The following is a 27,908-nucleotide window of genomic DNA, read 5'->3' as shown; positions in this document are numbered from 1 at the left end:
ATGCCGAGCTCTCGCCTCAGCGCTGGATCTGTAGACTACTGGGTGGACGGCTCACGTCGAGATGTTTCCTTGGATGAGTTCTACACCATGGGCCCAGAACTGGGGAGGCAAGTCGGCTATACTATTGGATAATTATCCTGATCCGTTATTTTCTACCTCGCTTACAGCCTCCCACCCCACCTCACCCCATCCCGTGCCCCATTACTGTGGTGGAGAACATCTACTGTCTGTCGTCCAAGTCTGTAACCAAAAAGAAGAAGAAAAGACCTTTCTGTAAATTTAAATCTATGTGAATTTTGTAAGCATTTAATATGTAGTGTAAGGTGTAGTGGTTAGCGCTGTCGCCTCACAGCAAGAAGGTCCGGGTTCGAGCCCCGTGGCCGGCGAGGGCCTTTCTGTGCGGAGTTTGCTTGTTCTTCCCGTGTCCGCGTGGGTTTCCTCTGGGTGCTCCGGTTTCCCCCACAGTCCAAAGACATGCAGGTTAGGTTAACTGGTGGCTCTAAATTGACCGTAGGTGTGAATGTGAGTGTGAATGGTTGTTTGTGTCTATGTGTCAGCCCTGTGATGACCTGGCGACTTGTCCAGGGTGTACCCCGCCTTTCGCCCGTAGTCAGCTGGGATAGGCTCCAGCTTGCCTGCGACCCTGTAGAACAGGATAAAGCGGCTAGAGATAATGAGATGAGATGAGATGAGATGAGATGAGATGAGATGAGATGAGATGAGATGAGATGAGATGAGAATCCTGTGCTGTGTGTGTGTGTGTGTGTGTGTGTCTTCAACACTGGGTTTCTGCTGTGTTCTTCGTAAAGATGTCTGGTTCTCGTATAATAGTTGTAATTAGGTCAGGTGAGATGGCATTATTATCTCACATTTATGATTCCAAATGTTCCTCTGGTTATTGGTCCAAGAAGAAACAGGACTTTCAAAGCTGGATGTTGTTGGATGTTGTTATACTGATTATTAAGGGCAGTCTGTGGTCTAAGAAGAAAAACAGAAATAGATGGGTGGATTAAGATGAGGAGGAGGATGAAGGGGGGGGAATCAGGTGATGTGGCCCAGCTCTCTGCATTCATACAGTATAACCTCTGACCCCAGACACCTCACACACACACACATATGCTCTTATGATGGTGGTGTTAATGCTTCGTTCTCAGTGCCTAATGACATTTAAGATCGGCTTTCTTGAAGCCTGAGGTGCCGGTGTGTTTAATCACATTTAAGCAGACGGAGTGGTGCTCAGGCTCCCTGTGTGTTCAGCCTTGTGATCTCAATAAGTCATCCACTGACAATTAAGCATTAACGATTTCACAGAACCCAAGAAAGACCTCCAGCACCTCCTCTCACATACCAGGTGGCGTGTGAATCCCAGCTTCGTTTTGGTGAGAAAAAAAACAAAACACTGCTTGATGCTTGATGTGTTTGATCTAATCTAAGAAACTGGATGAAACATGGGTTAGGTTTATAACCTTGCTATTTGTTTATTAGAAAATTGATGCAGGATAGGATCATTTACTCTATTAATTGTTCATCATACAGTGTATATATATTTAAAACTAGACCGTTATCTAAATATACCAAATACTAGTATTGGCACAGCAGGTAGTGTTATTGCCTTATAGTCCCAGGGTCTCTTGAACTTGTATGGTTTTATGTTCTTCGGTTTCCTCCTACCTCCCAAAAACATGGCTTGGTGACATAAAAGCTGTGGTTTAGTGCTCGTAATCATGTGTGTGTGTATGTGTGTGTGCATAGTTCCCTGCAACGGTATGTCATCCCATCCATGTATATTCCAACTTCCCACTAGGAATAAGCTCCAGATCCAAGGTAAAGCAGTTACTGTAGAAGAATGAATAAATGAACGTACAAAGATATTGAACTGTCACTCTGCGTCTTGTTACAGCTTCAAATATATTCTGACAGAACTCAGAACTTATAAGTAGGCCATCAGTTTGGAAGAAGGGCACTCACAGCTTGAGCAGGATTGGCCTGGACAGCTGTGTGGTGATTCAAATCAAAGCTCTTTCTTGGTGGCATGCTATCAAATACAATACCCCACTGATTCCTCATCAGTTACACGTTTGTGCTACTCCAGTTTCCAAGATTCGGAATTGCATCTCCATCTTGGCTCCAGCGCTGAGTGTCGTCTATTTAGCATTGATGACTTCATTGATTTTTCCTTTGTTTTTTCTCTAGAGGGGCCACATCAGTTGTGTATCGCTGTGAAGAGAAGCAAACTGAGAAGCCTTTTGCAGCCAAGGTCCTGAAGAAGACTGTAAGTCAGAATGCTGTTTTAGTAGAAAGTTAGCCATTAGTTATAAAGTCAAGAACGATATTTTATACAATTTAGCACTGTCATATTGTTGCAGATCGACAAGAAAATTGTAAGAACAGAAATCGGGGTTCTGCTGCGTCTTTCCCATCCAAACATTGTAAGAATTTGGGTGTTTTTCTTTTCTGCTATAAGAGTCATTGGGAAGAGTTATTGGCTATACATGCATTTCTAAATAATATTAGGTTGCGTGATTTTATATATCCAGAATTTTGCCAGACCAATATTGCATTCTTTTTCACATAGAATGTAATTTGCAGCATCGTTTCTCTCCGTTGTTTCTCTCTGTGTGGCTTACAGATTCGCCTGAAAGAGATCTTCGAGACGGAAACAGAAATCTCTCTAATCCTGGAGCTCGTCACTGGCGGGGAACTTTTTGACAGGTGTGCGTTCACTGAAGTTCTATTTAAAACCCTGTATTTATTAAAACCATTAATGGAAACAGCATGTGCATTTGCCAGCGGATTACTGACTTCAAAGCGTAGAGAAGTAGAAGCAAGGGTCTTTCAATTCAGAGACTTTTCTTGATAAGGTTTTTCAGTCGTGTGGTGGTTGAATCCTAATTTAGGGTAATATATAACTAAAGGTCATTCCTTCTTTTCATTTCCAGATATGACTTTTTGAGTAATCAGTATAAATTTTATCTGCAAACTGACTCCATATGGACGAGTGGTTTGCTTGAGCTTTCTTGGTTTTTTTTTTCAGTGTAGGCAGAAAAAACAGCACTCAACAGATTAAAAAAAAAAAAAAACCTGGGTAGTGAATGAAACCCTTCCATTGGCTACGCAGTGGGTCATATTTATCTGCTGTGCTGTAACTCTTCTTGGCCAACAGGAAAAAAGACTCTGATATAGCGACGATCTGGATCTGGATCTGGATCTGTTTCATGCTCCAAATATCCATATGTATATCTAGATTTGGATTTAAACTCAAAGTGGGTGTGGTCTAAAGACTGGAAAACACTGTGAGAAAAAGGAAAAAAAAAAACAGAAGTAAAAATTCCAGCACTGTCCGCATCATCTGAGGATTCTGCCTCTGAAAGTTCCTCAAACTCAGCTACATCACTCAAGTTCACAATTAGTCTCAACTTCGAGATGCCCATGATTCGGAAAAACATGAACAAACTCGCAGCTTAATTTAAACCACTGCCGCCTTGACCAGGCAGTTACTAAGGATAAATGAATGAACAGTGTATGTTCAAATGAATGAGCGTCTTTGTCCCGCAAGCGTCACATGATCGCACACTCATACCTGCACACACGTCGCACACCATTTTTTGTTGCATCCTTAGCAATTCCTGTCCTGATACACAGCTTTCTATTCACCCAGATACCCTGAGAACTTTTCCAACGAGCTTTCAAATAAAAAAACGAGTATTGCCCACTTCCTGTTTGTCTCGATGCGTTTCGAACACATTATCTGTCCTTTCGGAGTAATGTACAGTATTTTTGTATTTGACTGGTCGTGCAATTTGATTTTTAATTATTTTGGAATACAGTCTTTTATTAGAGTGATTTAGGGCTGAATCATTCATGATCAAACAAGGGCTGGATGTATGAACAGAGTCCATGTATTTTCAAACTCATTAGCTGAATGTTTGGGTTGTTTTTTTTATTGTCAGGATTGTGGAGAGGGGCTACTACAGTGAGCGAGACGCTGCTCATGTAATCAAGCAAATCCTCGAGGCAGTGGCGGTAAGGCCCAGGTTTATTGTGTACTTTTATTTATTTTCATAGTTTCACTTGGGGGCGGCACGGTGGTGTAGTGGTTAGCGCTGCCGCCTCGCAGCAAGAAGGTCCGGGTTCGAGCCCCGTGGCCGGCGAGGGCCTTTCTGTGCGGAGTTTGCATGTTCTCCCCGTGTCCGTGTGGGTTTCCTCCGGGTGCTCCGGTTTCCCCCACAGTCCAAAGACATGCAGGTTAGGTTAACTGGTGACTCTAAATTGAGCGTAGGTGTGAATGTGAGTGTGAATGGTTGTCTGTGTCTATGTGTCAGTGCTGTGATGACCTGGCGACTTGTCCAGGGTGTACCCCGCCTTTCGCCCGTAGTCAGCTGGGATAGGCTCCAGCTTGCCTGCGACCCTGTAGAACAGGATAAAACGGCTACAGATAATGAGATGAGATGAGATGAGATGAGATGAGATGAGATGAGATGAGATGAGATGAGTTTCACTTGGTGGTGCAGTGATTAACACTGTCGCCTCACAGCAAGATGGTTCTGGGTATGAACCTGCTGGTCTGTGTGGAGTTTGTATGTTCTCCTCATGCCTGTTTGGGCTCTGGTTTCATCCCACAGTCCAAAGACGTGCAGGTTACTGTAAGTCAACTGAAATATTAGCGACCCATCCAGGGTGGAACCCACCTCTATCCCAATGTCAGCTTGGATTAGCTCCAGGTTCCCCATGACCCACAATGGATAAGCACTATAGAGAATGAATGAATGAATATTTACACTTGTACTACCTTTTATTTTCATATTTTACAGGTACTTGCTTTGCGTATCCCTCGAGAGATGTTAAAATCTTAATTACAATTATACATAATTAAATATTATACAAGCGTCAGATAATATTTTTATTCAAAGAAATGTGTACATGCATATGATAATTAGCTACGGATCATTACTGAGCAACTATTTAGTTGCTATCTGAGCAAAAGGGAGATGAAAGCGTCCTCTCTCCTTCCATGTCGGCCATTTTACATGTCTCAGCTGTACTTCTCTCACCCTGCTAGACACACAGATGGTATCAGAAGAAAACTTTATTTTCCATGGAATGCCCTGAGAGCTAAATGCACTTTATAGTCATGTCGAGGCTTGTTTTGATGGAAATCTAGTGAGCAGTAATTGGATCCTATTATATGCCTTCGGAACAAACAGGCTAGCCACCGATACTTGATGTGCAAATTGATTATAGAGGTTATAGAATATAATTTGGTTTCCACAGCCATCTGTTCAGGTGTCTTTGTTGTGATGCTTGTTTTGGACAATACGTACATTATCCTGAGAAATAATTACGGTATAATTAGAGTATACATAGAGTAAAATTCACGTGAGACTAAAATGTAGGTGTTTATGCTACAGTGGTGCTTGAAAGTTTGTGAACCCTTTAGAATTTTCTATATTTCTGCATAAATATGACCTAAAACATCATCAGATTTTCACACAAGTCCTAAAAGTAGATAAAGAGAACCCAGTTAAACAAATGAGACAAAAATATTATACTTGGTCATTTATTTATTGAGGAAAATGATCCAATGTTACATATCTGTGAGTGGCAAAAGTATGTGAACCTCTAGGATTAGCAGTTAATTTGAAGGTGAAATTAGAGGCAGGTGTTTTCAGTCAATGGGATGACGATCAGGTGTGAGTGGGCACCCTGTTTTATTTAAAGAACAGGGATCTATCAAAGTCTGATCTTCACAACACATGTTTGTGGAAGTGTATCATGGCACGAACAAAGGAGATTTCTGAGGAGCTCAGAAAAAGTGTTGTTGATGCTCATCAGGCTGGAAAAGGTTACAAAACCATCTCTAAAGAGTTTGGACTCCACCAATCCACAGTCAGACAGATTGTGTACAAATGGAGGAAATTCAAGACCATTGTTACCCTCCCCAGGAGTGGTCGACCAACAAAGATCACTCCAAGAGCAAGGCATGTAATAGTCAGCGAGGTCACAAAGGACCCCAGGGTAACTTCTAAGTCAGCGTTTCTCAACATTTTTTCAGTCACAGCACCCTTCAGAAGTATGCAATTTCTCAAAGCACCCCCATATAAAATATACGCAGTCACGCTGACCATACGCTGACCCCGGCAGTAACGTTGTGACATGGGAATTAAAATTTTTTGGAATTTTAATTCATTTTATTCATTTCAATGTTAGAATATATAATTTTTTGACGGCACCCCTAACGAAGCCAGACGGCACCGAGAAAGGCTGTTCTAAGCAACTGAAAGCCTCTCTCACATTGGCTAATGTTAATGTTCGTGAGTCCACCATCAGGAGAACACTGAATAACAATGGCGTGCATGGCAGGGTTGCAAGGAGAAAGCCACTGCTCTCCAAAAAGAGCATTGCTGCTCGTCTGTAGTTTGATAAAGATCATGTGGACAAGCCAGAAGGCTATTGGAAAAATGTTTTGTGGACGGATGAGACCAAAATAGAACTTTTTAGTTTAAATGAGAAGCGTTATGTTTGGAGAAAGGAAAACACTGCATTCCAGCATAAGAACCTTATCCCATCTGTGAAACATGGTGGTGGTAGTATTATGGTTTGGGCCTGTTTTGCTGCATCTGGGCCAGGATGGCTTGCCATCATTGATGGAACAATGAATTCTGAATTATACCAGCAAATTCTAAAGGAAAATGTCAGGACATCTGTCCATGAACTGTCTCAAGAGAAGGTGGGTCATGCAGCAAGACAACAACCCTAAGCACACAAGTCGTTCTACCAAAGAATGGTTAAAGAAGAATAAAGTTAATGTTTTGGAATGGCCGAGTCAAAGTCCTGACCTTAATCCAATCGAAATGTTGTGGAAGGACCTGAAGCGAGCAGTTCATGTGAGGAAACCCACCAACATCCCAGAGTTGAAGCTGTTCTGTACGGAGGAATGGGCTAAAATTCCTCCAAGCCGGTGTGCAGGACTGATCAACAGTTACCGGAAACGTTTAGTTGCAGTTATTGCTGCACAAGGGGGTCACACCAGATACTGAAACAAAGGTTCATATACTTTTGCCACTCACAGATATGTAATATTGGATCATCTTCCTAATAAATAAATGACCAAGTATAATATTTTTATCTCATTTGTTTAACTGGGTTCTCTTTATCTACTTTTAGGACTTGTGTGAAAATCTGATGATGTTTTAGGTCATATTTATGCAGAAATATAGAAAATTCTAAAGGGTTCACAAACTTTCAAGCACCACTGTACATAACATTTATTTTTTAGTAAAAAAAAATTGTGATTGAAGAATAAAACAGTGAACAATGCCCAAGTTTACTTAATACATTGCTTATGTATACTGTATATAAGCAGCCAAAAAGATACAAAGACACTTAGCATGTTTATTATCCTTTGCATTAAAACTCACCTTTATACTATGTGCACTAGATTTGAAACAGTGGCAAACTGTTACTATTAGAGCTGGGACTTGAGCTCAGCCAGACATACCAAAAACACAACAGGGCAAAGGATTTTGCAAGGGATTAGCATCAGGCTGCCAGGTCGCTCCGTTGTATGTAGGTGTCAATGTTGATTTTAAAAGTAACTAAGTAAATTACACAGGGAAATGAATACTTAAGTCTGAGTGAAAAATACTGTAACGAGCATGCAGCATGGAAGAAGAGTCTGGAGACAGAAATCGTAGTTTCTTAGCCGTTAGCCTGTGCTACTTGCTCTCGATAGCACTGGTTTGACCGCTTTATTAGCATTCGCTAACACTACTGATGAACGCTACACCGGCTGGAAGGTGACTTCACTGCTGTGCTGACAGCGCCGAGTTGTGTTTCAGTTCACATTTGCCTTCGAGAAGGCCTAGGGCGATACATTTTTGGTCCCGCCCACTATAAATCAAAATCTGATTGGTTAATTCCTACATAAACACACAGTGCCATGGCCTTCTGTCCCGGCAGTGAAGTCCTAACCAATGAGTGAGCAGCTCTAAACTCTTCTCAGCCTAGACAACAAACAAAAAAAATTCATTGGATAACTCAATTTTAATGTTTTCCGGACAGTAACCCTTTCATTTCTGAAGCAAAACTGATAGAAAATGAGGCCAAATTAGAAGAGAATAATGATAATGAAATTAGGAAAGAATGTAAGAAATGAAATATAACGTTTGAAATGCTGATACACTACCGTTCAAAAGTTTGGGGTCACTTTGAAATGTCCCTATTTTTGAAAGAAAAGCACTGTTCTTTTCAATGAAGATCACTTTAAACTAATCAGAAATGCACTCTATACATTGCTAATGTGGTAAATGACTATTCTAGCTGCAAATGTCTGGTTTTTGGTGCAATATCTCCATAGGTGGGCGGCACGGTGGTGTAGTGGTTAGCGCTGTCGCCTCACAGCAAGAAGGTCCTGGGTTCGAGCCCCGGGGCCGGCGAGGGCCTTTCTGTGTGGAGTTTGCATGTTCTCCCCGTGTCCGTGTGGGTTTCCTCCGGGTGCTCCGGTTTCCCCCACAGTCCAAAGACATGCAGGTTAGGTTAACTGGTGACTCTAAATTGACCGTAGGTGTGAATGTGAGTGTGAATGGTTGTCTGTGTCTATGTGTCAGCCCTGTGATGACCTGGCGACTTGTCCAGGGTGTACCCCGCCTTTCGCCCGTAGTCAGCTGGGATAGGCTCCAGCTTGCCTGCGACCCTGTAGAACAGGATAAAGCGGCTACAGATAATGAGATGAGATCTCCATAGGTGTATAGAGGCCCATTTCCAGCAACTCTCACTCCAGTGTTCTAATGGTACAATGTGTTTGCTCATTGCCTCAGAAGGCTAATGGATGATTAGAAAACCCTTGTACAATCATGTTAGCACAGCTGAAAACAGTTTAGCTCTTTAGAGAAGCTATAAAACTGACCTTCCTTTGAGCAGATTGAGTTTCTGGAGCATCACATTTGTGGGGTCAATTAAATGCTCAAAATGGCCAGAAAAATGACTATATTTTCTATTCATTTTACAACTTATGGTGGTAAATAAAAGTGTGACTTTTCATGGAAAACACAAAATTGTCTGGGTGACCCCAAACTTTTGAACGGTAGTGTATGTTTGGGCCGTCTCTGAAGGCCTAGAAGGCCCTGACGGTTCCCCTCTGATATGAAATATATAAGAACCTACCTATGGGGTTCAACTTCAGTCCTGGAGGAGCGAAGGACAGCACAGTTTCTTGCTCTACTTTAGTACTTTGTCAGAGAAAGAGAATGGCAAACTGTGCTGGAGTCTTGCACTTCAGGGCTAAAACTAGAACAAACTCAGTAGTGTCTAGCTCAGTTTAAAAGAAAGAATCATCGAATACAAACCTTCCTAAATAATCTAATCATGTTTAGAGTAGAAGTAAATGCTTAAAATAGTGTATTAGGTTGTTGGTTATGCTTCTGTACAGAATCAGAGATCTAAAAACAAGGCGTGTTAAAAGCGATAGCATGTAGAAGTAAAGATGTTGCGAACTGCCACTTCGTAGACAAAATACTTTCGGTGTTTCTAAAATGTTCTCATCCTGAGATGAATATTAATTCGTGTTGTTTGCTTGGTCTGAGACCGGTGGGAGTTTACTGTTCTGTGGTGTGAAACTACTAACACATAGGATATGACACAGTCAGAAGTGAGAGGTCAGCAGATATGCATGGCACCCAGCAGAATGCGAAATAATCTTCTCCGAGTGAGAAAAAAGAAAAGAAAAATCCATTGCCGTTGCTTCTGTCCGTTTTAATCTCCTGATCGGGATGAAACCGGGATGCCTGATCTGCGACAGCTTGTGAGCAGGGTGCATGCTAAAGTCAGTGAAACAGCACGGTGGTGGAAATACGTCTGTTTTATTTTGCATAAGACTTTGCTCCCAGCTGTAATCTTCGTCACTTTGTGTTAGATCGGAACTTAGATTCCATAGGAAGGCCTATTATTATGCATGGCTGGTGCTGCTTTTGCTGATTTTAGCCTGTTATATGCTGAAGGCTGTAAGAGAATGTAAAAGCATTGCAAAATGACACATACACTCCGTACGAAAGCAGATTCATTTATTCTGCGTTTATCACAAACACCAAGTGTTCAAGTGTTGTATCTCTCTGACTCACATTTTTAACCTTCCCACTCAGGGTGCTATGAAAGCATGACGATCCTCTGGCATGTCAAATTAACACCCTGTCATTTTCTGAAACTTCCATCCAAGTTATTATCAGTGACTTTGTACTGTACATTGTTCCATACAGACAGAAGAGTGACGAGTGTCAGATTTCGGTTGGTGAACTGTGTGATGTGAGTGAGACGTACACAAAGCAAAATCACGTCGTTTTGTTTTTGTGTGGGTTTTTTTTTCACCTAGCATGATTGCAGTCTATTTTCAGACCATGTTAAAGGAGAACTGAAGTCATTTTTAAACTTGCCTTATTTCTTAATTAACGTGTTATTCAATTACGTTTTCGGTTTTAGTAACCTTGTATCGTGACTCGTATTGGCAACTAATTGCAATTAAATATTATACTTATTGCATACCTGCCAACATTGCAGTAGCAAAATAAGGGAGATTTTTTTGGAGATATATATATTAGTGCTGTCAAGCGATTAAAATATTTAATCGCGATTAATGTCGCGACTGTCATAGTTAACTCGCGATTAATCGCAATTTAATCGCACATTTTTGTCACATGAAAAACCATGTAATTCTCTTATCAGCATAAAAAAGTGAATGGGCTTGCTCACCGTTCGAACTACGGGGGTACTCGGGGGATCCGAGATCCCCTGAAACAGACATGAGATCCCTTGAAAACATGATTTGGGAAATGTTGGGGGGTCTCTAAAATATTGGCAAAATGATGTTTATTGACATAGCAATCGTGTGTAACGGGAAGCATTTGCATATCCAAAGTGAGCGCGCGATGGAGATCCGCGCTCTGAGACAAGCGCAAGCCCCCCCCCAAGGGAAAAAAAGGGACCCCCCCGAAAATATCGGCATAGTTCAAACACTGGTTGTACCAATGTTTTTTTTTTTTATTGCAGAGCATAACACGTCTTGTCACAGCCACTGCAAAGTGGGGCTGGAGCCGCCGATGGGAAAACCAAACCTAAGCCGAGCACCGTGGCTCTTCGGGGGAGGGCAGAGGACTCTGGCTGTGCAGGGCGTGGCATTACAGTCTAGCTGCTATCGTTTTTCTAAGCAAAGTCTCTGTTCCAAGTCCCTGGCAGTGTCAAAAGCTTATGAAAAACCTACATCATGTCACAGAGCGTTAATCTCGCGATAAAAAAATTATCGCCGTTAAAATTGAGTCAAGTTAACACGTTAATAACGCGACATTTTTAACAGCACTAATATATATATAATGCACATATATACACACACACTGTATATAAAGTGAATACTCTGAACACAGTATTGATCCACATTCCAACATTTATTAAAAAATTAAGTAATCACCGTCGGAAATTGCGCTGTCCATTCTGCATTAAATTTACATGAGTACTTCTTCTTGGCCGCTGGACCCCCACCTTCAGACATTTTGTTTTTCCCGGTCCTGCGAGCTCGATGATCTGCGCAGAGATCAACTACGCAAGCTCAGGAAGATGTGTATGTGTGTTGCCAGAGATAGTTGAAATTGCAGGGTGTTTATCAGGGAAGACTGGATTACTTTTCGTACTGATCTCTGGCAACCGGAGACATAGGCGAAACGCGCTATTCACGTTTATAATATATTTTATTTGACGTTCAAAATAACGGGAGAGTCACGGGAGACCTTCAAAATTACGGGAGAATTACGGGAGAAATGCCAATCCGGGAGGGGGCCGGGAGATTGTTCTGAAATACGGGAGACTCCGGGGAAATACGGGAGTGTTGGCAGGTATGACTTATTGACCTGTTCAGTTTTTAGCCGTGTTGAATTTAGTTCGTTTGTTCGACGGCAGGCGTCGCTTATCCGCGCGATCTTCACGAGACTTGTGCGAGACTTCGAAACGTGACGTGTCAGCCAGGTGTCAGTGCCGCCATTTTGAAAACTGTTTTCCAAACGAACTATTGCACAAAAACAAGTTTAAATGACGATTACTGCCTACTTTTTTCAGACTTTCCTGATTGCTATCAAAACAAACAAAACTTCCAGTTCAATTACATCAGCATTCGAAAGAGGGCGCGCGCGTCTTTTGACGACGTTGGCGGATGTCGGTCACTTTGATTTGCGCTGTACGTTTTACTTCCGTCCTACGATGTCTCGCACAGGTCTCAGCGAACCTCGTTTACGGCCATCGCTTTGACATATGGACTGATGTATTACAGAGCATATTTCAAACGATCGTAACTTGCTATAGCAGCGACAAAATAGCGATCAAAAATGCATTCCTGTATTTAATAAAATGAGATAAATAGAATTTTGATCATAAAAAATTTGCCTTCAGTTCTCCTTTAAAGAAGTGGCATTTTCTCTTTCACACACCAACTTAACTTAATTAACACAGCTCTTGGTATGGCATGAGTCATACCAGCACTTTAGCTTGAGGCTTCTAGACACCCGTACACCATGACTTGGATTTATGTGTCGCCAGAATGTTAGGAAAACTCGCAGGAAGATGAATGGTTCTAACGGACTGATCAAGGCACATACATCATCCTTTCCAGCACTAATGGAGGTACTGGAGGTGCTCTGGCTCTGTGTGGAGTGCAACAAATATTGGCACTGTGAATCCCCCCCGGCGCCTGAATTTGAAGCACGACTTTGCTTCTTTAATTTCAAATTCAAGACATTACATGAAGCTGCTCTGCACTTAATACCACGATGATGCACGGACAGACAGAGAATTGGACACACGACAGGACATGATGAGACATGACACAGTGAATCTTTTGTGAAGTTTCATAGGCAGATGTGAAAGTGCAGTGCCGAGTGTGACACCTCCACAGCTGCGTTAACAAGCTCCCAGGTTTCAGCTCAACCTTAATCCAGACATCAATGGGCCAGGGCAGATACGCTCATGCTCGAACGCGCACTGTCAGCGTGGCGTGTAATAAGCATTAAGCAACTAATGAGTGAAATTGAAACAGCAAATCACAGATTAGTGCAACTCTGCCAAATTATACAGAAAGCTCAGATTCAGAGCAGTTCAGCGTGGCCTAAAATGTGAAGGGGGGAAAAAAGCCCATCTGCTACAGCTCTTTCAGACGATGGCAGGCTTTTTCCATTTCAATTAATCTGGCCAGCCCGTGGCCTGATTAAGTTAAATCCCATAGGTTCCACTCGAATTCTCCATGCTCGCACTGTGCTCTCAGTCTATTCAAGGATTCAGACCTTCCAAAATAACGAAGGATCGTTCCACAATGGTGCTCATTAGTCTGCCACTGATACCACACACTTCCTATTTATTATTACTGCATCCCGTGATGCTGCAACTTGCTCTTGTGAACAATTTGCAGGATTTAAAATGAGCAATGAGCAGTTTCGTTGGCGTTCAATGAGTAAAATTGCAAGCAACCTTAACAAACTTGAACAAATTGTCCATCTAGTTGTCTTAGAATATGCAATTTTCTCTCTGTAATCATATATAATGCTTTGTTATGAATGGAAAGTCAAATAATGTGATATACTAGATGTTCTTCCAATAACAACAAAGGTTTTTTTCCCCCTTACAGTGGTGCTTGAAAGTTTGTGAACCCTTTAGAATTTCCTATATTTCTGCATAAATATGACCTAAAACATCATCAGATTTTCACACAAGTCCTAAAAGTAGATAAAGAGAACCCATTTAAACAAATGAAACAAAAATATTATACTTGGTCATTTATTTATTGAGGAAAATGATCCAATATTATGTATCTGTGAGTGGCAAAAGTATGTGAACCTCTAGGATTAGCAGTTAATTTGAAGGTGAAATTAGAGTCAGGTATTTTCAATTAATGGGATGACAATCAGGTGTGAGTGGGTTTTATTTAAAGAACAGGGATCTATCAAAGTCTGATCTTCACAACACACGTTTGTTGAAGTGTATCATGGCACAAACAAAGGAGATTTCTGAGGACTTCAGAAAGAGCGTTGTTGATGCTCATCAGGCTGGAAAAGGTTACAAAACCATCTCTAAAGAGCTTGGACTCCACGAATCCACAGTCAGACAGATTGTGTACAAATGGAGGAAATTCAAGACCATTGTTACCCTCCCCAAGAGTGGTCGACCAACAAAGATCACTCCAAGAACAAGGCGTGTAATAGTCGGCGAGGTCACAAAGGACCCCAGGGTAACTTCTAAGCAACTGAAGGCCTCTCTCACATTGGCTAATGTTAATGTTCATGAGTCCATCATCAGGAGAACACTGAACAACAATGGTGTGCATGGCAGGGTTGCAAGGAGAAAGCCACTGCTCTCCAAAAAGAACATTGCTGCTTGTCTGCAGTTTCCTAAAGATCATGTGGACAAGCCAGAGGTCTATTAGAAAAATATTTTGTGGACGGATGAGACCAAAATAGAACTTTTTGCTTTAAATGAGAAGCATTATGTTTGGAGAAAGGAAAACACTACATTCCAGCATAAGAACCTTATCCCATCTGTGAAACATGGTGGTGGTAGTATCATGGTTTGGGCCTGTTTTGCAGCATCTGGGCCAGGATGGCTTACCATCATTGATGGAACAATGAATTCTGAATTATACCAGCGAATTCTAAAGGAAAATGTCAGGACATCTGTCCATGAACTGAATCTCAAGAGAAGGTGGGTCATGCAGCAAGACAATGACCCTAAGCACACAAGTCGTTCTACCAAAGAATGGTTAAAGAAGAATAAAATAAATGTTTTGGAATGGCCAAGTCAAAGTCCTGACCTTAATCCAATCGAAATGTTGTGGAAGGACCTGAAGCGAGCAGTTCATGTGAGGAAACCCACCAACATCCCAGAGTTGAAGCTGTTCTGTACGGAGGAATGGGCTAAAATTCCCCCAAGCCGGTGTGCAGGACTGATCAACAGTTACCGGAAATGTTTAGTTGCAGTTATTGCTGCACAAGGGGGTCACACCAGATACTGAAAGCAAAGGTTCACATACTTTTGCCACTCACTGATATGTAATATTGGATCATTTTCCTCCATAAATAAATGACAAAGTATCCTATTTTTGTCTCATTTGTTTAACTGGGTTCTCTTTATCTACTTTTAGGACTTGTGTGAAAATCTGATGATGTTTTAGGTCATATTTATGCAGAAATATAGAAAATTCTAAAGGGTTCACAAACTTTCAAGCACCACTGTATGTCATAGCAATTTGCCAAAACCAAGCATTTTTATTTAGTAGAACAACACCAACGTTTTTTTTAATCCATTTATAGTTGCATTCAGTGTTATGGAACATCTGCTGAATCACCAGCCTATTTTTTTAAATAGATTAATAAGTCAAGTCAAGGTCATGTCAAGTAGTCATCGAGTTATTGTCATCATAGCCATATACAGTGCGCAGTATACAGTGGGACGAAATAACATTTCTCCTGGATCTGAGATGCAAGACGCATGCATGACCTACACAGTGTTGACAGGAAATAAATAAAGTGCAACAGGAATAAGAAGCAGGCAGGAAGGGGGGATGTGAAACAGTGGGGGTGAGTACACAGAGGGGCAGTAGAGCATAAATACTGCAATCACAAAAAAATAAAATAAAAAATCTAACATGACAATAAGATACTGAAGTAACCTTAAGTTCCGTAGCTGTGACTAGAATGAAATTTAGTATAATTTCTAAAGTCACAGTGCAGTAATGGTTGTTATAGCAACCTGAGAGGAATGAAGTTTAAAGGACAGTGCAGTACTGTAATGATTCAAAAGCCCTCCATATTGAACATGTTCCAATGTTGGAAAATTATGGATAATAGTTATGGCTTTGGGGCAGCACGGTGGTGTAGTGGTTAGCGCTGTCGCCTCACAGCAAGAAGGTCCGGGTTCGAGCCCCGTGGCCGGCGAGGGCCTTTCTGTGCGGAGTTTGCATGTTGTCCGCGTGGGTTTCCTCCGGGTGCTCCGGTTTCCCCCACAGTCCAAAGACATGCAGGTTAGGTTAACTGGTGACTCTAAATTGACCGTAGGTGTGAGTGTGAATGGTTGTTTGTGTCTATGTGTCAGCCCTGTGATGACCTGGCGACTTGTCCAGGGTGTACCCCGCCTTTCGCCCGTAGTCAGCTGGGATAGGCTCCAGCTTGCCTGCGACCCTGTAGAACAGGATAAAGCGGCTAGAGATAATGAGATGAGATGAGTTATGGCTTTGCCTCTGGAGATTCTGTCCAAAACTGCTACGTAAATCTTACATCACAGAAAACTTCACAATATTAACACCATATCAACAATTAACAGGGGCAGCCATGACCTGAAGGGTCATTGGTTTGATTCCTAGGTCCAGCAGGTAAAATGTGAGGGGAGTTGAGTGAATGAACAGCACTTTCCCTTCCCTCTGTATCATAGCTGAAGTGCCCTTGAGCGAGGCACCTAAACCCCAACTGCTCCCCAGGCGCTATAGCATAGCTGCCCACTGCTCTGTGTGTGTGTGCTCATTGCTCGCATGTATATGCATGTGTGTTCACTGCTTCAGATGGGTTAAATGCAGAGGAGGAATTTCACTGTGCTTGTGTACATGTGACAAAAATAAAGGCTTCTTCTTCTTCTTAAACATTTTTAATCTGTATGTGATGCATCCACAATGCACACATACAGTTGTGGTCAGAAGTTTACATACAGTGACGTCATCTTGGATATGAATGTCATGGCAATATTTGGGTTTTCAGTAATTTCTTTGAACTGTTCTTTTTCTGTGGCAGATTGTACAGCATACAGCTTTAATTAAAAAAAAACACTAGAATTTGGTGCACAAGTTTTAATTTTATTTGGGTTTTCTGAAATCAACACAGGGTCAAAATTATACATACAGAGTCAAAAAATATACACACAGCACACCTAATATTTGGATAAAATGTCTCTTCACAAGATTCACCTTGACCCAACATTTCTGTTTACCATGAACAAACTTCTGGCAGAATTCTGGTTGGATATTTTGTGACCCTTCATGGTAGAATTGGTAGAGTTCAATTAATTTTTTTTTCTTGGCATGGACTCGACTTATAAGCACGGTCCATATATTTTCAATAGGGTTGAAGTCACGACTTGCTTTAAGCTTAATGTTAGCCTGCTTTATCCTCCACAACCAGCTCTGATGCGTGTTTGGGTTCATTGTCCTGTTGTAACTCCCAAGTCCCAAGTCGTTTTCAAGTTTCTGATGGTTTATGCTGAAGAATTCTGACGTAATCCTCCTTCTTCATTATTTCATCCACTTTGTGCAATGAACCAGTTCCACTGGCAGCAAAACAGCCCCAGGGCATGATGATCCTACCACCACCACCAGCTGGTACAGTGTCCCTCTGTACATGGTGGTCATTGTGGCCAAACAACTCAATCTTTGTCTCATCTGACCATACAGCTTTCCTCCAGAAGGCTTTTTCTTTGTCCATGTGGTCAGCTTCAAACTTTAGTTAAGCTTGAAGTTGTCAATTTTGGAGCAGGGGGTTATTTCTTGGATAGCAGCCTCTTAGTCCATGGTGATCTGAACTGTAGACAGTGATCCATCAGCTTCCAGTTCATGGTAGGGCTGTGCCATGGTGGTTCCCAGGTTGTTCCTGACCATCCAAACGAATTTCCTTTCAGCTGAGGGTGACAGTTTGGGTTTTCTTGAAGCAAAGTGGCTTGGCAAAGTGACTCCACCTCACAATAACTTGGACACAATTGTTTGAACTGATCTTGGAATTTGCAGTGGTTTAGAAATGGCTCCAAGAGACATTCTGGAGTTATGTACATCTGTGATCCTCTTTCTCAGATCTGCACTGAGCTCCTTGGACTTTCCCATTTTACTGCATGTTGGTCAATCCAATGAGTACTGTAAACAAACCCTTTTTATGAAGGCACAGAGAAGCTACCAGCTGTAGTCAATCATGATCACTAACAGGAAGTTAAGAGACCTTGGCCTTGGCAAGATAGGAGACATTTTGGAAGTTTCGGCACCTCTGAATTCATAATCTAAGTGAGCGTATGTAAATTTTTGAACCTGTATGTATAATTTTGACCCTGTGTTGATTTCAGAAAACCCAAAGAAAATTAAAACTTGTGCACCAAATTCTAGTGTTTTTTTTTAATTAAAGCTGTATGCTGTACAATCTGCCACAGAAAAAGAACAGTTCAAAGAAATTACTGAAAACCCAAATATTGCCATGACATTCATATCCAATATTCATATTAATATTGCCATGCCATTCATGCCACTGTATGTAAACTTTTGACTACAACTGTACATTATCTAATTGTACTTAACCCTAGTTTAACTGGCTTACAATGTTCTAACTGTACATGAATGGCAGCCATTACTTGAACGATTGTTTGAAATGTGATCACAATTCTGTTTCAATGTAGTATTGAGGGTGCAATGTTCTTTCTTTCTTTCTTTCTTTCTTTCTTTCTTTCTTTCTTTCTTCATTGCAGTACTTGCATGAAAACGGGGTCGTTCACAGGGACCTCAAACCAGAAAATCTGTTATATGCTGATCTGTCAATAGATGCTCCTCTCAAGATAGGTAACCAAATACAAATCCTAATTTGGTTTCTTATTTCTTTCAGAAAAGGATAATACTAACATGGTACTGCACCTGTAAATTTGTAAATAAACCTGTAAATAAATCAGTAAATAGAAAAGGGTAGACTGGTAATTTTTTTGAACACAATGCATGAGAAGATGCTTTAACCCTTTGGTGACTGACCCCTTGAAAATGGTTCCTCCAGGAACGATGACGTTTCAGTTGTCAAGACAACGGAAAAACTAAAATACAAAAACAGAAAGATACGTCACAATGCTCTTGTGCACAAAACAAAATGCTCTTGTATTTGTATTTGTATTTTAGTTTTTCCGTTGTCTTGACAACTGAAACGTCATGGTTCCTGGAGGAACCATTTTCAAGGGGTCAGTCACCAAAGGGTTTAATCGCTGACATGTTCTCTGCAACTTGTCCACAGCCGACTTTGGTCTCTCCAAGATAATAGATGAGCAAGTAACGATGAAGACGGTGTGTGGCACTCCTGGTTACTGCGGTGAGTTCCTGTGATCACCCAGACGAGCTTGAAAACGAAATAAAATGGAAAAAAAATGGATCAATATTAGGGCCGGTTGCATAGCCAGGGATTAATTTCAGAGAGTAGGTGTGGAAATATACCAAATAAAAGCACCGCATGGTCTGTACATTCAGATTTCTAAATGTTACACACACTTGCAGTTTGGTTGGATGCTAGTCAGTAGTAGTGGTGGTTGTGGTATTCAAAATTTGTGATTTAATCATTGTGGCTTGATCTACTGCCTGACAATCTTTCCATATTAATAATTTTACCAGAAAATGCCTTTATGACAGTTCCACTGGGAAAAAAGGGTTAAAATTATTCATTGAAAATAGGGGGAAATGATATCCCTGTGCTCAGGGAGACGCTGGCTGGTAGCTTTCAAACACAAAATGAGAAATCCTGATTGGTTAATCCTGTCTCTCACCATACAGTAGCAGCTGGTAACCAATAAAAATGCAATTAAACAAAGTAAGGGATGTATTCACTTGATGATGACTTCTTTCTATCCACATTCACTGGATATGAGCAATTGCGTGCTCTGATTGGCTACTCTACTACTAGGCTATCAGCTAATATACCGTGAGTAGAGAAAAACAAAATGGCGGTGCGCATCAAGTCAGATACATCACTTTGTTAAAATATTGAAAATGTTGAAAATAAACAAATATTTAAAAGAAAAAGAAATAGCTAAAAGAATATAGTCATCCCCCCCCCCCCGCGCCCCCATCACCTGCTCCACACTCCAGCTCAGTTGGTGGCTGTAATGCACCTTTAAGTTGGTTTGCCAACCGCCAAAAAAACCCTAAAGAAGAGGAAGAAGAAAATGGCGGAGCGTGTTGCTAAACCAAGCGAGGATGAAAGCAAAACCCAAAAAATTACAAAAAAAGCAAGAAAATATGGAATGAAAGTATTTGATGGTAAGAACATATCTTTCTTTATTTTTCAAGAATTATTATAATAGCATTTTTCACAAATTGCTCCTGTCATTTCGCCGGTTTGTTTACATTCTAAGCGGAAATTATTTTGTCAGACGTTTTGTTTCAAGCTTTTGTTTTTTCGAATTTGCAAAAAATAAAAATAAAAATGCTCTGTTTCTCAAAATCCAGTGAATGTGGATAGAATAAAACAGTTATTCCACTCAATCTCATCATACATGGTTTCTAGCCAACTCAGTGCTATGCGCCTTGTTGGCTATCAGCTCATGTACGACTTGATTTCGTGGAATAACTGTTTTATATATATATATATATATATATATATATATATATATATATATATATATATATATATATATATATAAAATAATAAAATCATCTGAGCTGTGTGCTTATATATATGCACTATTCTGAACTGATACAATATCTCATATGTGCTATGATTGTGACTGTTATATCAGTTGATTATTTAAAAATTATTATTATTATTATTATTTAATTATGAAAGTTGATTTTGTGTGTGTGTGTGTTACTTGATAGTACTAGTTCTTGTGTGTAGTTGCACATTGCTTTTCCTGATTTTTTTACATTTTACATAAAGAATTAAAAACTCAATAATGTATCAGTCATTCAAAATAACACCCGCTGTTAGAAAACAGATTGGGCAGTAGGAGTATTTCCTGTTTCTCTTCTCATCTTCCACCAGCTCCTGAAATCCTCAGAGGCAACAGTTACGGCCCAGAGGTAGACATGTGGTCCGTGGGAGTGATCCTGTATATACTGTGAGTAAACAACTAAGCAGGCTCTGTGAATAAACACATTACATCATATCCACCTGGAGTGCAGCCTGTGGCGTAAAGTGACATTTGCACTAAATCTGCCATTTTGTTTTCTCTTCTACTCCTGCAGACTGTGTGGGTTTGAACCGTTTTTCGATCCGAGAGGAGACCAGTACATGTACAGCCGCATCCTCAACTGTGACTATGAGTTTGTCTCCCCCTGGTGGGATGAAGTGTCCTTCAATGCAAAGGATTTGGTGAGATCCAACTCACTGACTGTCAGGCTTTGGGTTCGAGACAAGATGCTGGTTTAATCACTCATCTCATCTCATCATCTGTAGCCACTTTATCCTGTTCTACAGGGTCGCAGGCAAGCTGGAGCCTATCCCAGCTGACTACGGGCGAAAGGCGGGGTACACCCTGGACAAGTCGCCAGGTCATCACAGGGCTGACACATAGACACAGACAACCATTCACACTCACATTCACACCTACGCTCAATTTAGAGTCACCAGTTAACCTAACCTGCATGTCTTTGGACTGTGGGGGAAACCGGAGCACCCGGAGGAAACCCACGCGGACACGGGGAGAACATGCAAACTCCGCACAGAAAGGCCCTCGCTGGCCACGGGGCTCGAACCCGGACCTTCTTGCTGTGAGGCGACAACGCTAACCACTACACCACCGTGCCACCCCCATTTATTCATTTATTTCAGAATCCAGTTTTGAGCTGAAGTTTATTCCAGGCCTGTGGCACACTGTCTGTGGAGCAGCTGTTGCGTAACAGAAGGCCATAAGGAAATGGGAAAGTTATATAATTGCTATAAATACGAGTAATCCCTTTTTTCGCACATTTTAAAAACTTACAAACAGCATCCAAGCCAATAATTTACTTACTTGCCTTATAATGCATATGGAGAACGTTTTACATGATCTAAGGCTTATGTTGCTGTTGTTTACTGAATAAATATTTTGTGAGTTGGGAAATGACTGGGCATATGAGGATACTTAACAAGGATGCTTTTGGGGGTGGGGTGGGGGGTGTATTTTTATCTAACACCATGATCTCTTGCCTATTATTCTTTACTTATATGTCATTCCCTTTGAAAATGTAAAATAGATATACAGTACTAGTCAAAAAAATTGGACACACGTTCTAATTCAATGGGGTCTTTTTCTTTATTTTCATTAATTAAAAGACACTTCTTCATGTCTTAAAGTAATGATGGATGTCGTTTCTCTTTACTTAGTTGAGCGGTTCTTGACATAATATGGATTACTACAGGTGTTGAATAGGGCTATTTACTGTATTTTTATTATTTACTGTTTACTGTTTGATCTGAAACACATTAAGAAGGCATGAAATTGCACTAATTAATTTTTGACGAGGCACATCTGTTAGTTGAAAAGCATTCCAGGTGACGACCTCATGAAGCTGGTTAAGATAATGCCAATAGTGTACAAAGCGTCATCAAGGTCAACGCTGGATACTGTGAAGAATCAAAAATATGAACCATATTTTGTTTGTTTAACACTTTTTTCATTTACAACATAATTCCATACATGCTCCACATGTTATTTCATATTTTTGATGTCTTCAGTATTGTTCTACAATGTAGAAAATAGTCAAAATAGAGAAAATTTGATGAATGAATGCGTGCCCAAACTTTTGCCTGGTACTGTATTCTGTACATCCTGATATACCACAGCCCTTCATATTCGGTTGGACAGATTCTGCATCAGGGGTGGCACGGTGGTGTAGTGGTTAGCGCTGTCGCCTCACAGCAAGAAGGTCCGGGTTCGAGCCCCGTGGCCGGCGAGGGCCTTTCTGTGTGGAGTTTGCATGTTCTCCCCGTGTCCGCGTGGGTTTCCTCCGGGTGCTCCGGTTTCCCCCACAGTCCAAAGACATGCAGGTTAGGTTAACTGGTGGCTCTAAATTGAGCGTAGGTGTGAATGTGAGTGTGAATGGTTGTCTGTGTCTATGTGTCAGCCCTGTGATGACCTGGCGACTTGTCCAGGGTGTACCCCGCCTTTCGCCCGTAGTCAGCTGGGATAGGCTCCAGCTTGCCTGCGACCCTGTAGAAGGATAAAGCGGCTACAGATAATGAGATGAGAATGAGATGAGATTCTGCATCAATCTTTTTAACAGAATTGTAGAAAGACCATGTATTTCTTTGTTTTTTACTCGTACAGGTTAGTAAGCTTATAGTTCTGGACCCTCATAAGCGTCTGAGTGTGCAACAGGCGCTGGGGCATCCATGGGTGCTTGGCAAAGCAGCACGCTTCTCCCACATGGACACCACGCAGAGGAAGCTGCAGGAGTTTAATGCTCGCCGCAAACTGAAGGTTAGCTAGAGCTCTGTGTAGTTTTTTTCCTGCATTCTGGTTTGTATTGGGACATTTTCCTGGAGTAACATTACTGCCAATTACAGCGAATAGATGCATAAGTCAAAAATTTTATGAATTGCATTAGTGGACAGAGGTACTATAGCTCCGCAGTTCAGGATCTATCTTAGTGACCTACTGTACTGTACATTCAAAAGGCTTTAACTGTCAACTGCTCAGTTATAAGTTTAGATTGGATTCTGCCTCACTTGGTCATATACAGTGTCTTGCAAAAGTATTCATCCCCCTTGGTGTTTGTCCTGTTTTGTCGCATTACAAGCTGGAAATAAAATGGATTTTGGGGGGATTAGCACCATTTGATTTACACAAGATGTCTACCACTTTAAAGGTGCACATTGTTGTTTTATTGTGACACAAACAATAATTAAGATAAAAAAAAACAGAAATCTGGAGTGTGCATAGGTATTCACCCCCCCAAAGTCAATGCTTTGTAGAGCCACCTTTTGCTGCAATTACAGTACAGCTCTTGGGGTATGTCTCTATTAGCTTAGCACATCTAGCAACTGGGATTTTTGCCCATTCCTCAAGGGAAAACTGCTCCAACTCCTTCAAGTTAGATGGGTTGCATTGGTGTACAGCAATCTTCAAGTTATGCCACAGATTCTCAGTTGGATTGAGGTCTGGGCTTTGATTAGGCCATTCCAAGACATTTAAATGTTTCCTTTTAAACCACTCCAGTGTAGTTTTAGCAGTATGTTTAGGGTCATTGTCCTGCTAGATCTCTGGCCGACTCAAACAGGTTTTCCTCCAGAATTGCCCTGTATTTAGTGCCATCCATCTTTCCTTCAGTCCTGACCAGCTTTCCTGTCCCTGCAGATGAAAAACTTCCCCACAGCATGATGCTGCCACCACCAGGCTTCACTGTAGGAATGGTGTTCTCAGGGTGTTGGGTTTGTGCCACACATGGCGTTTCCCATGATGGCCAAAAAGATCAATTTTAGTCTCATCTGACCAGAGAATCATCTTCCATGTGTTTGGGGAGTCTGCCACATGCTGTTCGGCAAACTCCAAATGTGTTTTCTTAAGCAATTACTTTTTTCTGGCCACTCTTCCATAAAGCCCCACTCTGTGGAGTGTACGTCTTAAAGTGGTCCTATGGACAGATACTCTCATCTCCACTGTGGATCTTTGCAGCTCCTTCAGTGTTATCTTTGGTGTCTTTGTTGCATCTCTGATTAATGCCCTCCTTGCCCGGTCTGTGAGTTTTGGTGGGCGGCCTTCTCTTGTCAGGTTTGTAGTGGTGACATTCTTTCCATTTTGCTATAATGGATTTAATGGTGTTCCCTGGGATATTCAGAGTTTGGGATATTTTTTTATAACCCAACCCTGATCTATACTTCTCCACAACTTTGTCTCTGGCCTGTTTGGAGGCTCCTTGGTTCTCATGTTGCTTGCTTAGTCGTGTTGCAGAGTCAGGGTCCTTCCAGAACAGGTTGATTTATACAGACATCATGTGACAGGTCATGTGACACTTTGATTGCACACGGGTGGATCTTAATCAACTAATTATGTGACTTATGAAGTGAATTGATTGGACCAGCTCTGACTTAGGGGTTTCATACAAAAAGGGATGAATACCGATGCACACTCCAGATTTGTGGGGGTTTTTTCATCTTAATTATTGTTTGTGTCACAATAAAACGATAATTTGCACCTTTAAAGTTGTAGGCATGTTGTGTAAATCAAATGGAGCTAACCCACCCCCAAAATCCATTTTAATTCCAGCTTCTAATGCAACAAAACTAGACAAACACCAAGGGGGATGAATACTTTTGCAAGGCACTGTATATTCGATGAATGATTGTAAAAGGAAAACCTCAGTGTGATTGTCTAGAGCAAGGAGTCAGTGACCACTTTACCTGTTGAATAAATCAGTGCACATTTTTAAATGAACATCGTCTATCTAGTCAAATATTTAAGCTCATTATGTAAATAAATGTGCAGCTAATGACCATAGAATTTGGTGGGCAGGAAGACATTAATAGAGCAGGTGTGTTTCCCAACTACATCTCAAAATCCACACAAAAGACTTGAAACTGCCCCAAAAATATTGGCACTAGAAAACAGACACGTTTTTCTTCTTTGCCTCAGCCTTTGCTGATAAAACAAGGACACTGTGGTACACAGGCATTTCTGATATACGGACATTATCCACTCCATAATCCCACTTTCCCTCTCCCAATCTTTGCAATATCTCGCAATAGAATAGCTTCTGTACATCATAGACACACTATGGACTTTGTCACGTCCACATGCGTTGGCGCTCAGAGTGCACAATGTGCACGCAGTGCCATTAGGACTAACTGCCATGTACCTGTTCCGGATTAGAGCACAATCACAGCGCATGCTGATAAGGACTCTCTAAACACAGAGACTTTGTGAAGTATACACACTGTACCTCGTGTCTCACATTACCAAGCCTTGCACCTTGTATTGCTGTCCTGGTTTTTGACTCACATTAGTTCTTCAGTGTTATTTTGCTCTTCACCTTACCTCTGACTCTGATTGTGCCTCACTCGACCGTTGCCTGTTTCACGACCCTGCCTTTGTCTTCTGTTTTCGAACTGTTTCCCTGCCTGTTTTTAAATAAACACTCCCTGTAATTACATCCGTCCACCTGCCTGTCTTGACATGACAGACTTAGACTGTGCCTTTGTTTACAGAAATGTATTAGATTTAATTCAAATTACTTGGTATAAAACAAGATCTTGGCAGTTTAAAATTAGACTCAGGGAAACCGTCCTGCTTGTCTCCTGAGCATGGGTCAGATTTAATGGGCTTCTATTAGTGTTTGTTAGAGTTCCCATACTGACCACTAGGTGCAAAAATAACTCTACACAGCTTAAAGGGGCCTGCTAGCCCTTCACAGAAGCCTGTGCACCAAGTAACATGTTTCGACCACCTTATTGTTGGTGGACTTGTCAAGGCTATCAACTTTGCTTTTTGTAATTGCACCAATCCTTTCCCCATGAACATTTGAGATAATGAGGGAGATGATAGGGGCACTCATGAGGAAGCCATAGCCTAATGATTAGAGAAGCAGCTTTGGGACCAAAAGATTGCCAGTTTGAGTCCCTGGATCAGCAGGAATGGCTGAACTGCCCATGAGCAAGGCATCTAGCCCCCAGGCTGCTCTGGGTATGTTGTACGTCGCTCTGGATAAGAGCATCTGCTAAATGCCATTAATGTAATGATTACTCACCCATGAGCTCATTACATGAGGGCCTTGATAATCGAACCAACTGCATTAATGTAATGTAAATTATCTCACCACTAGTGCATAGTACATCATTACAAAAAAATCGTTTGAGTTAATTTTTTTTTTAAAGCTGTGCAGTTTGAGGCTGGTTTCAAAGACCATTCCACCTTAAAAAAAATCCCTATAAACTCTTTTGAATAATTGCTGAATATTTAAGTCCACACAATATCCTTTATTTCTTTAGGCTGCCATGAAAGCTGTGGTGGCAACAAGCCGCATGCATGAGGGCTCAAGGCGCCGCACTGACAGCTGCGAGATCCCCAGCTCTGACAAGAACTCACGACAATGCAGCTTGGCAAAAGAAGCACCCATGGACACCCAAAGTGAATCCATGCCTGTTGAAGAAGGCATGGACAAGACCAAGGAGAAGGAGGCATCACATGATGAAAGATCCCCTATCCACACCCCTCTGAGCCCCAAATCGTCCACTCTGACCATGGGAATCATGCCCACCAGGCCACCCCTAAAGGCAGAGGGGCTGAGAAAGACCTCGGTCATGGCCATGGCTCCAGTAGTCCGGCCCAGGGCACCAAAGAAAAGTTGCTCGGTAGATCCTGGGGTTAAACATGAGCCCTTGCCGGTCCTTGCTAGTCCACCCAGCCCTAAAAGCATGAGCAATGGCTTTGTCGAGACTGCAAGCAGTACAGCAGAGTGTCAATGAGTGCAGGTGATCCAAAGGAATCTGGAATCATGACCTGAACTGTTATCCTGCACAAACTGTCAATTCAATACTCTGTAGAACCGATGAAGCCTCTCAGATAAGTGGTTATACGTCTTAAATTATACTACAAGTCCAGTTTACTTGACTTAATAAAACTAGACATTTGAAATGATTTGGAAAAGCTTCACTGTTGACACAAACTGTGTTAGAATGAATGTCATTATTATGAGGATGACACATTTGTGGGTAGATTGTAGTTGATACTGTAGAGAAAAGGCACAATGTAACAGACAGCGGCCTAAAAACAAAAGACCTTTGTAATTTTTCTTTTCCGTTTGCAAATTTTAACATTGATCTTTTGCCTGTCCAAAACAGCGAACTCTTTCTGAAAATGTAAACTTTCAGATTCCCCCTAATTCTATGTTACTGATAGACTTAAGAGCTTGTCCAGTTTGCATGCTAGTACCCATGTACATGAAAGTGCATTTCTTATCTTGGAGTTTATTTCTGTATTTTTTATAGAATGTGCAAACAAATGAATAGCCGAATGATCATGGTTATATTCATTTAACTAGCACTGAGGTAAAAAGAATAACGTGTTTGTGAAATCTCATCTCATCTCATTATCTCTAGCCGCTTTATCCTGTTCTACAGGGTCGCAGGCAAGCTGGAGCCTATCCCAGCTGACTACGGGCGAAAGGCGGGGTACACCCTGGACAAGTCGCCAGGTCATCA

The 27,908-nt window shown here is 41.4% G+C and overlaps 1 protein-coding gene across 1 annotated transcript; it reads left to right on the top strand.

Annotated features, from left to right (window-relative positions):
• On the top strand, positions 1-27,173 carry si:ch73-60h1.1 (calcium/calmodulin-dependent protein kinase type IV). The gene is made up of 11 exons (XM_060940586.1): positions 1-107; positions 2,194-2,272; positions 2,367-2,429; positions 2,630-2,712; positions 3,951-4,023; positions 18,508-18,598; positions 19,035-19,109; positions 20,775-20,850; positions 20,978-21,104; positions 23,041-23,193; positions 26,697-27,173. The coding sequence occupies exons 1-11, from the start codon at positions 1-3 to the stop codon at positions 27,171-27,173; spliced, it is 1,404 nt and encodes a 467-aa protein (XP_060796569.1).
• The last annotated feature ends 735 nt before the right edge of the window (positions 27,174-27,908 follow it).

Source organism: Neoarius graeffei, chromosome 15, assembly GCF_027579695.1.
Source record: "Neoarius graeffei isolate fNeoGra1 chromosome 15, fNeoGra1.pri, whole genome shotgun sequence".
Taxonomy (NCBI): domain Eukaryota; kingdom Metazoa; phylum Chordata; class Actinopteri; order Siluriformes; family Ariidae; genus Neoarius; species Neoarius graeffei.
Note: the sequence above shows the minus strand (reverse complement) of the source record. Positions and strands in the feature narration are given on the sequence as shown.

Excerpts from the sequence above, each read along its gene's own strand:
- si:ch73-60h1.1 (XM_060940586.1), top strand. The coding sequence starts at position 1 with ATGCCGAGCTCTCGCCTCAGCGCTGGATCTGTAGACTACTGGGTGGAC. Across the intron at positions 108-2,193 it reads ATGGGCCCAGAACTGGGGAG|AGGGGCCACATCAGTTGTGT; the intron begins GCAAGTCGGCTA and ends TTTTTTCTCTAG. Across the intron at positions 4,024-18,507 it reads AAATCCTCGAGGCAGTGGCG|TACTTGCATGAAAACGGGGT; the intron begins GTAAGGCCCAGG and ends TCTTCATTGCAG.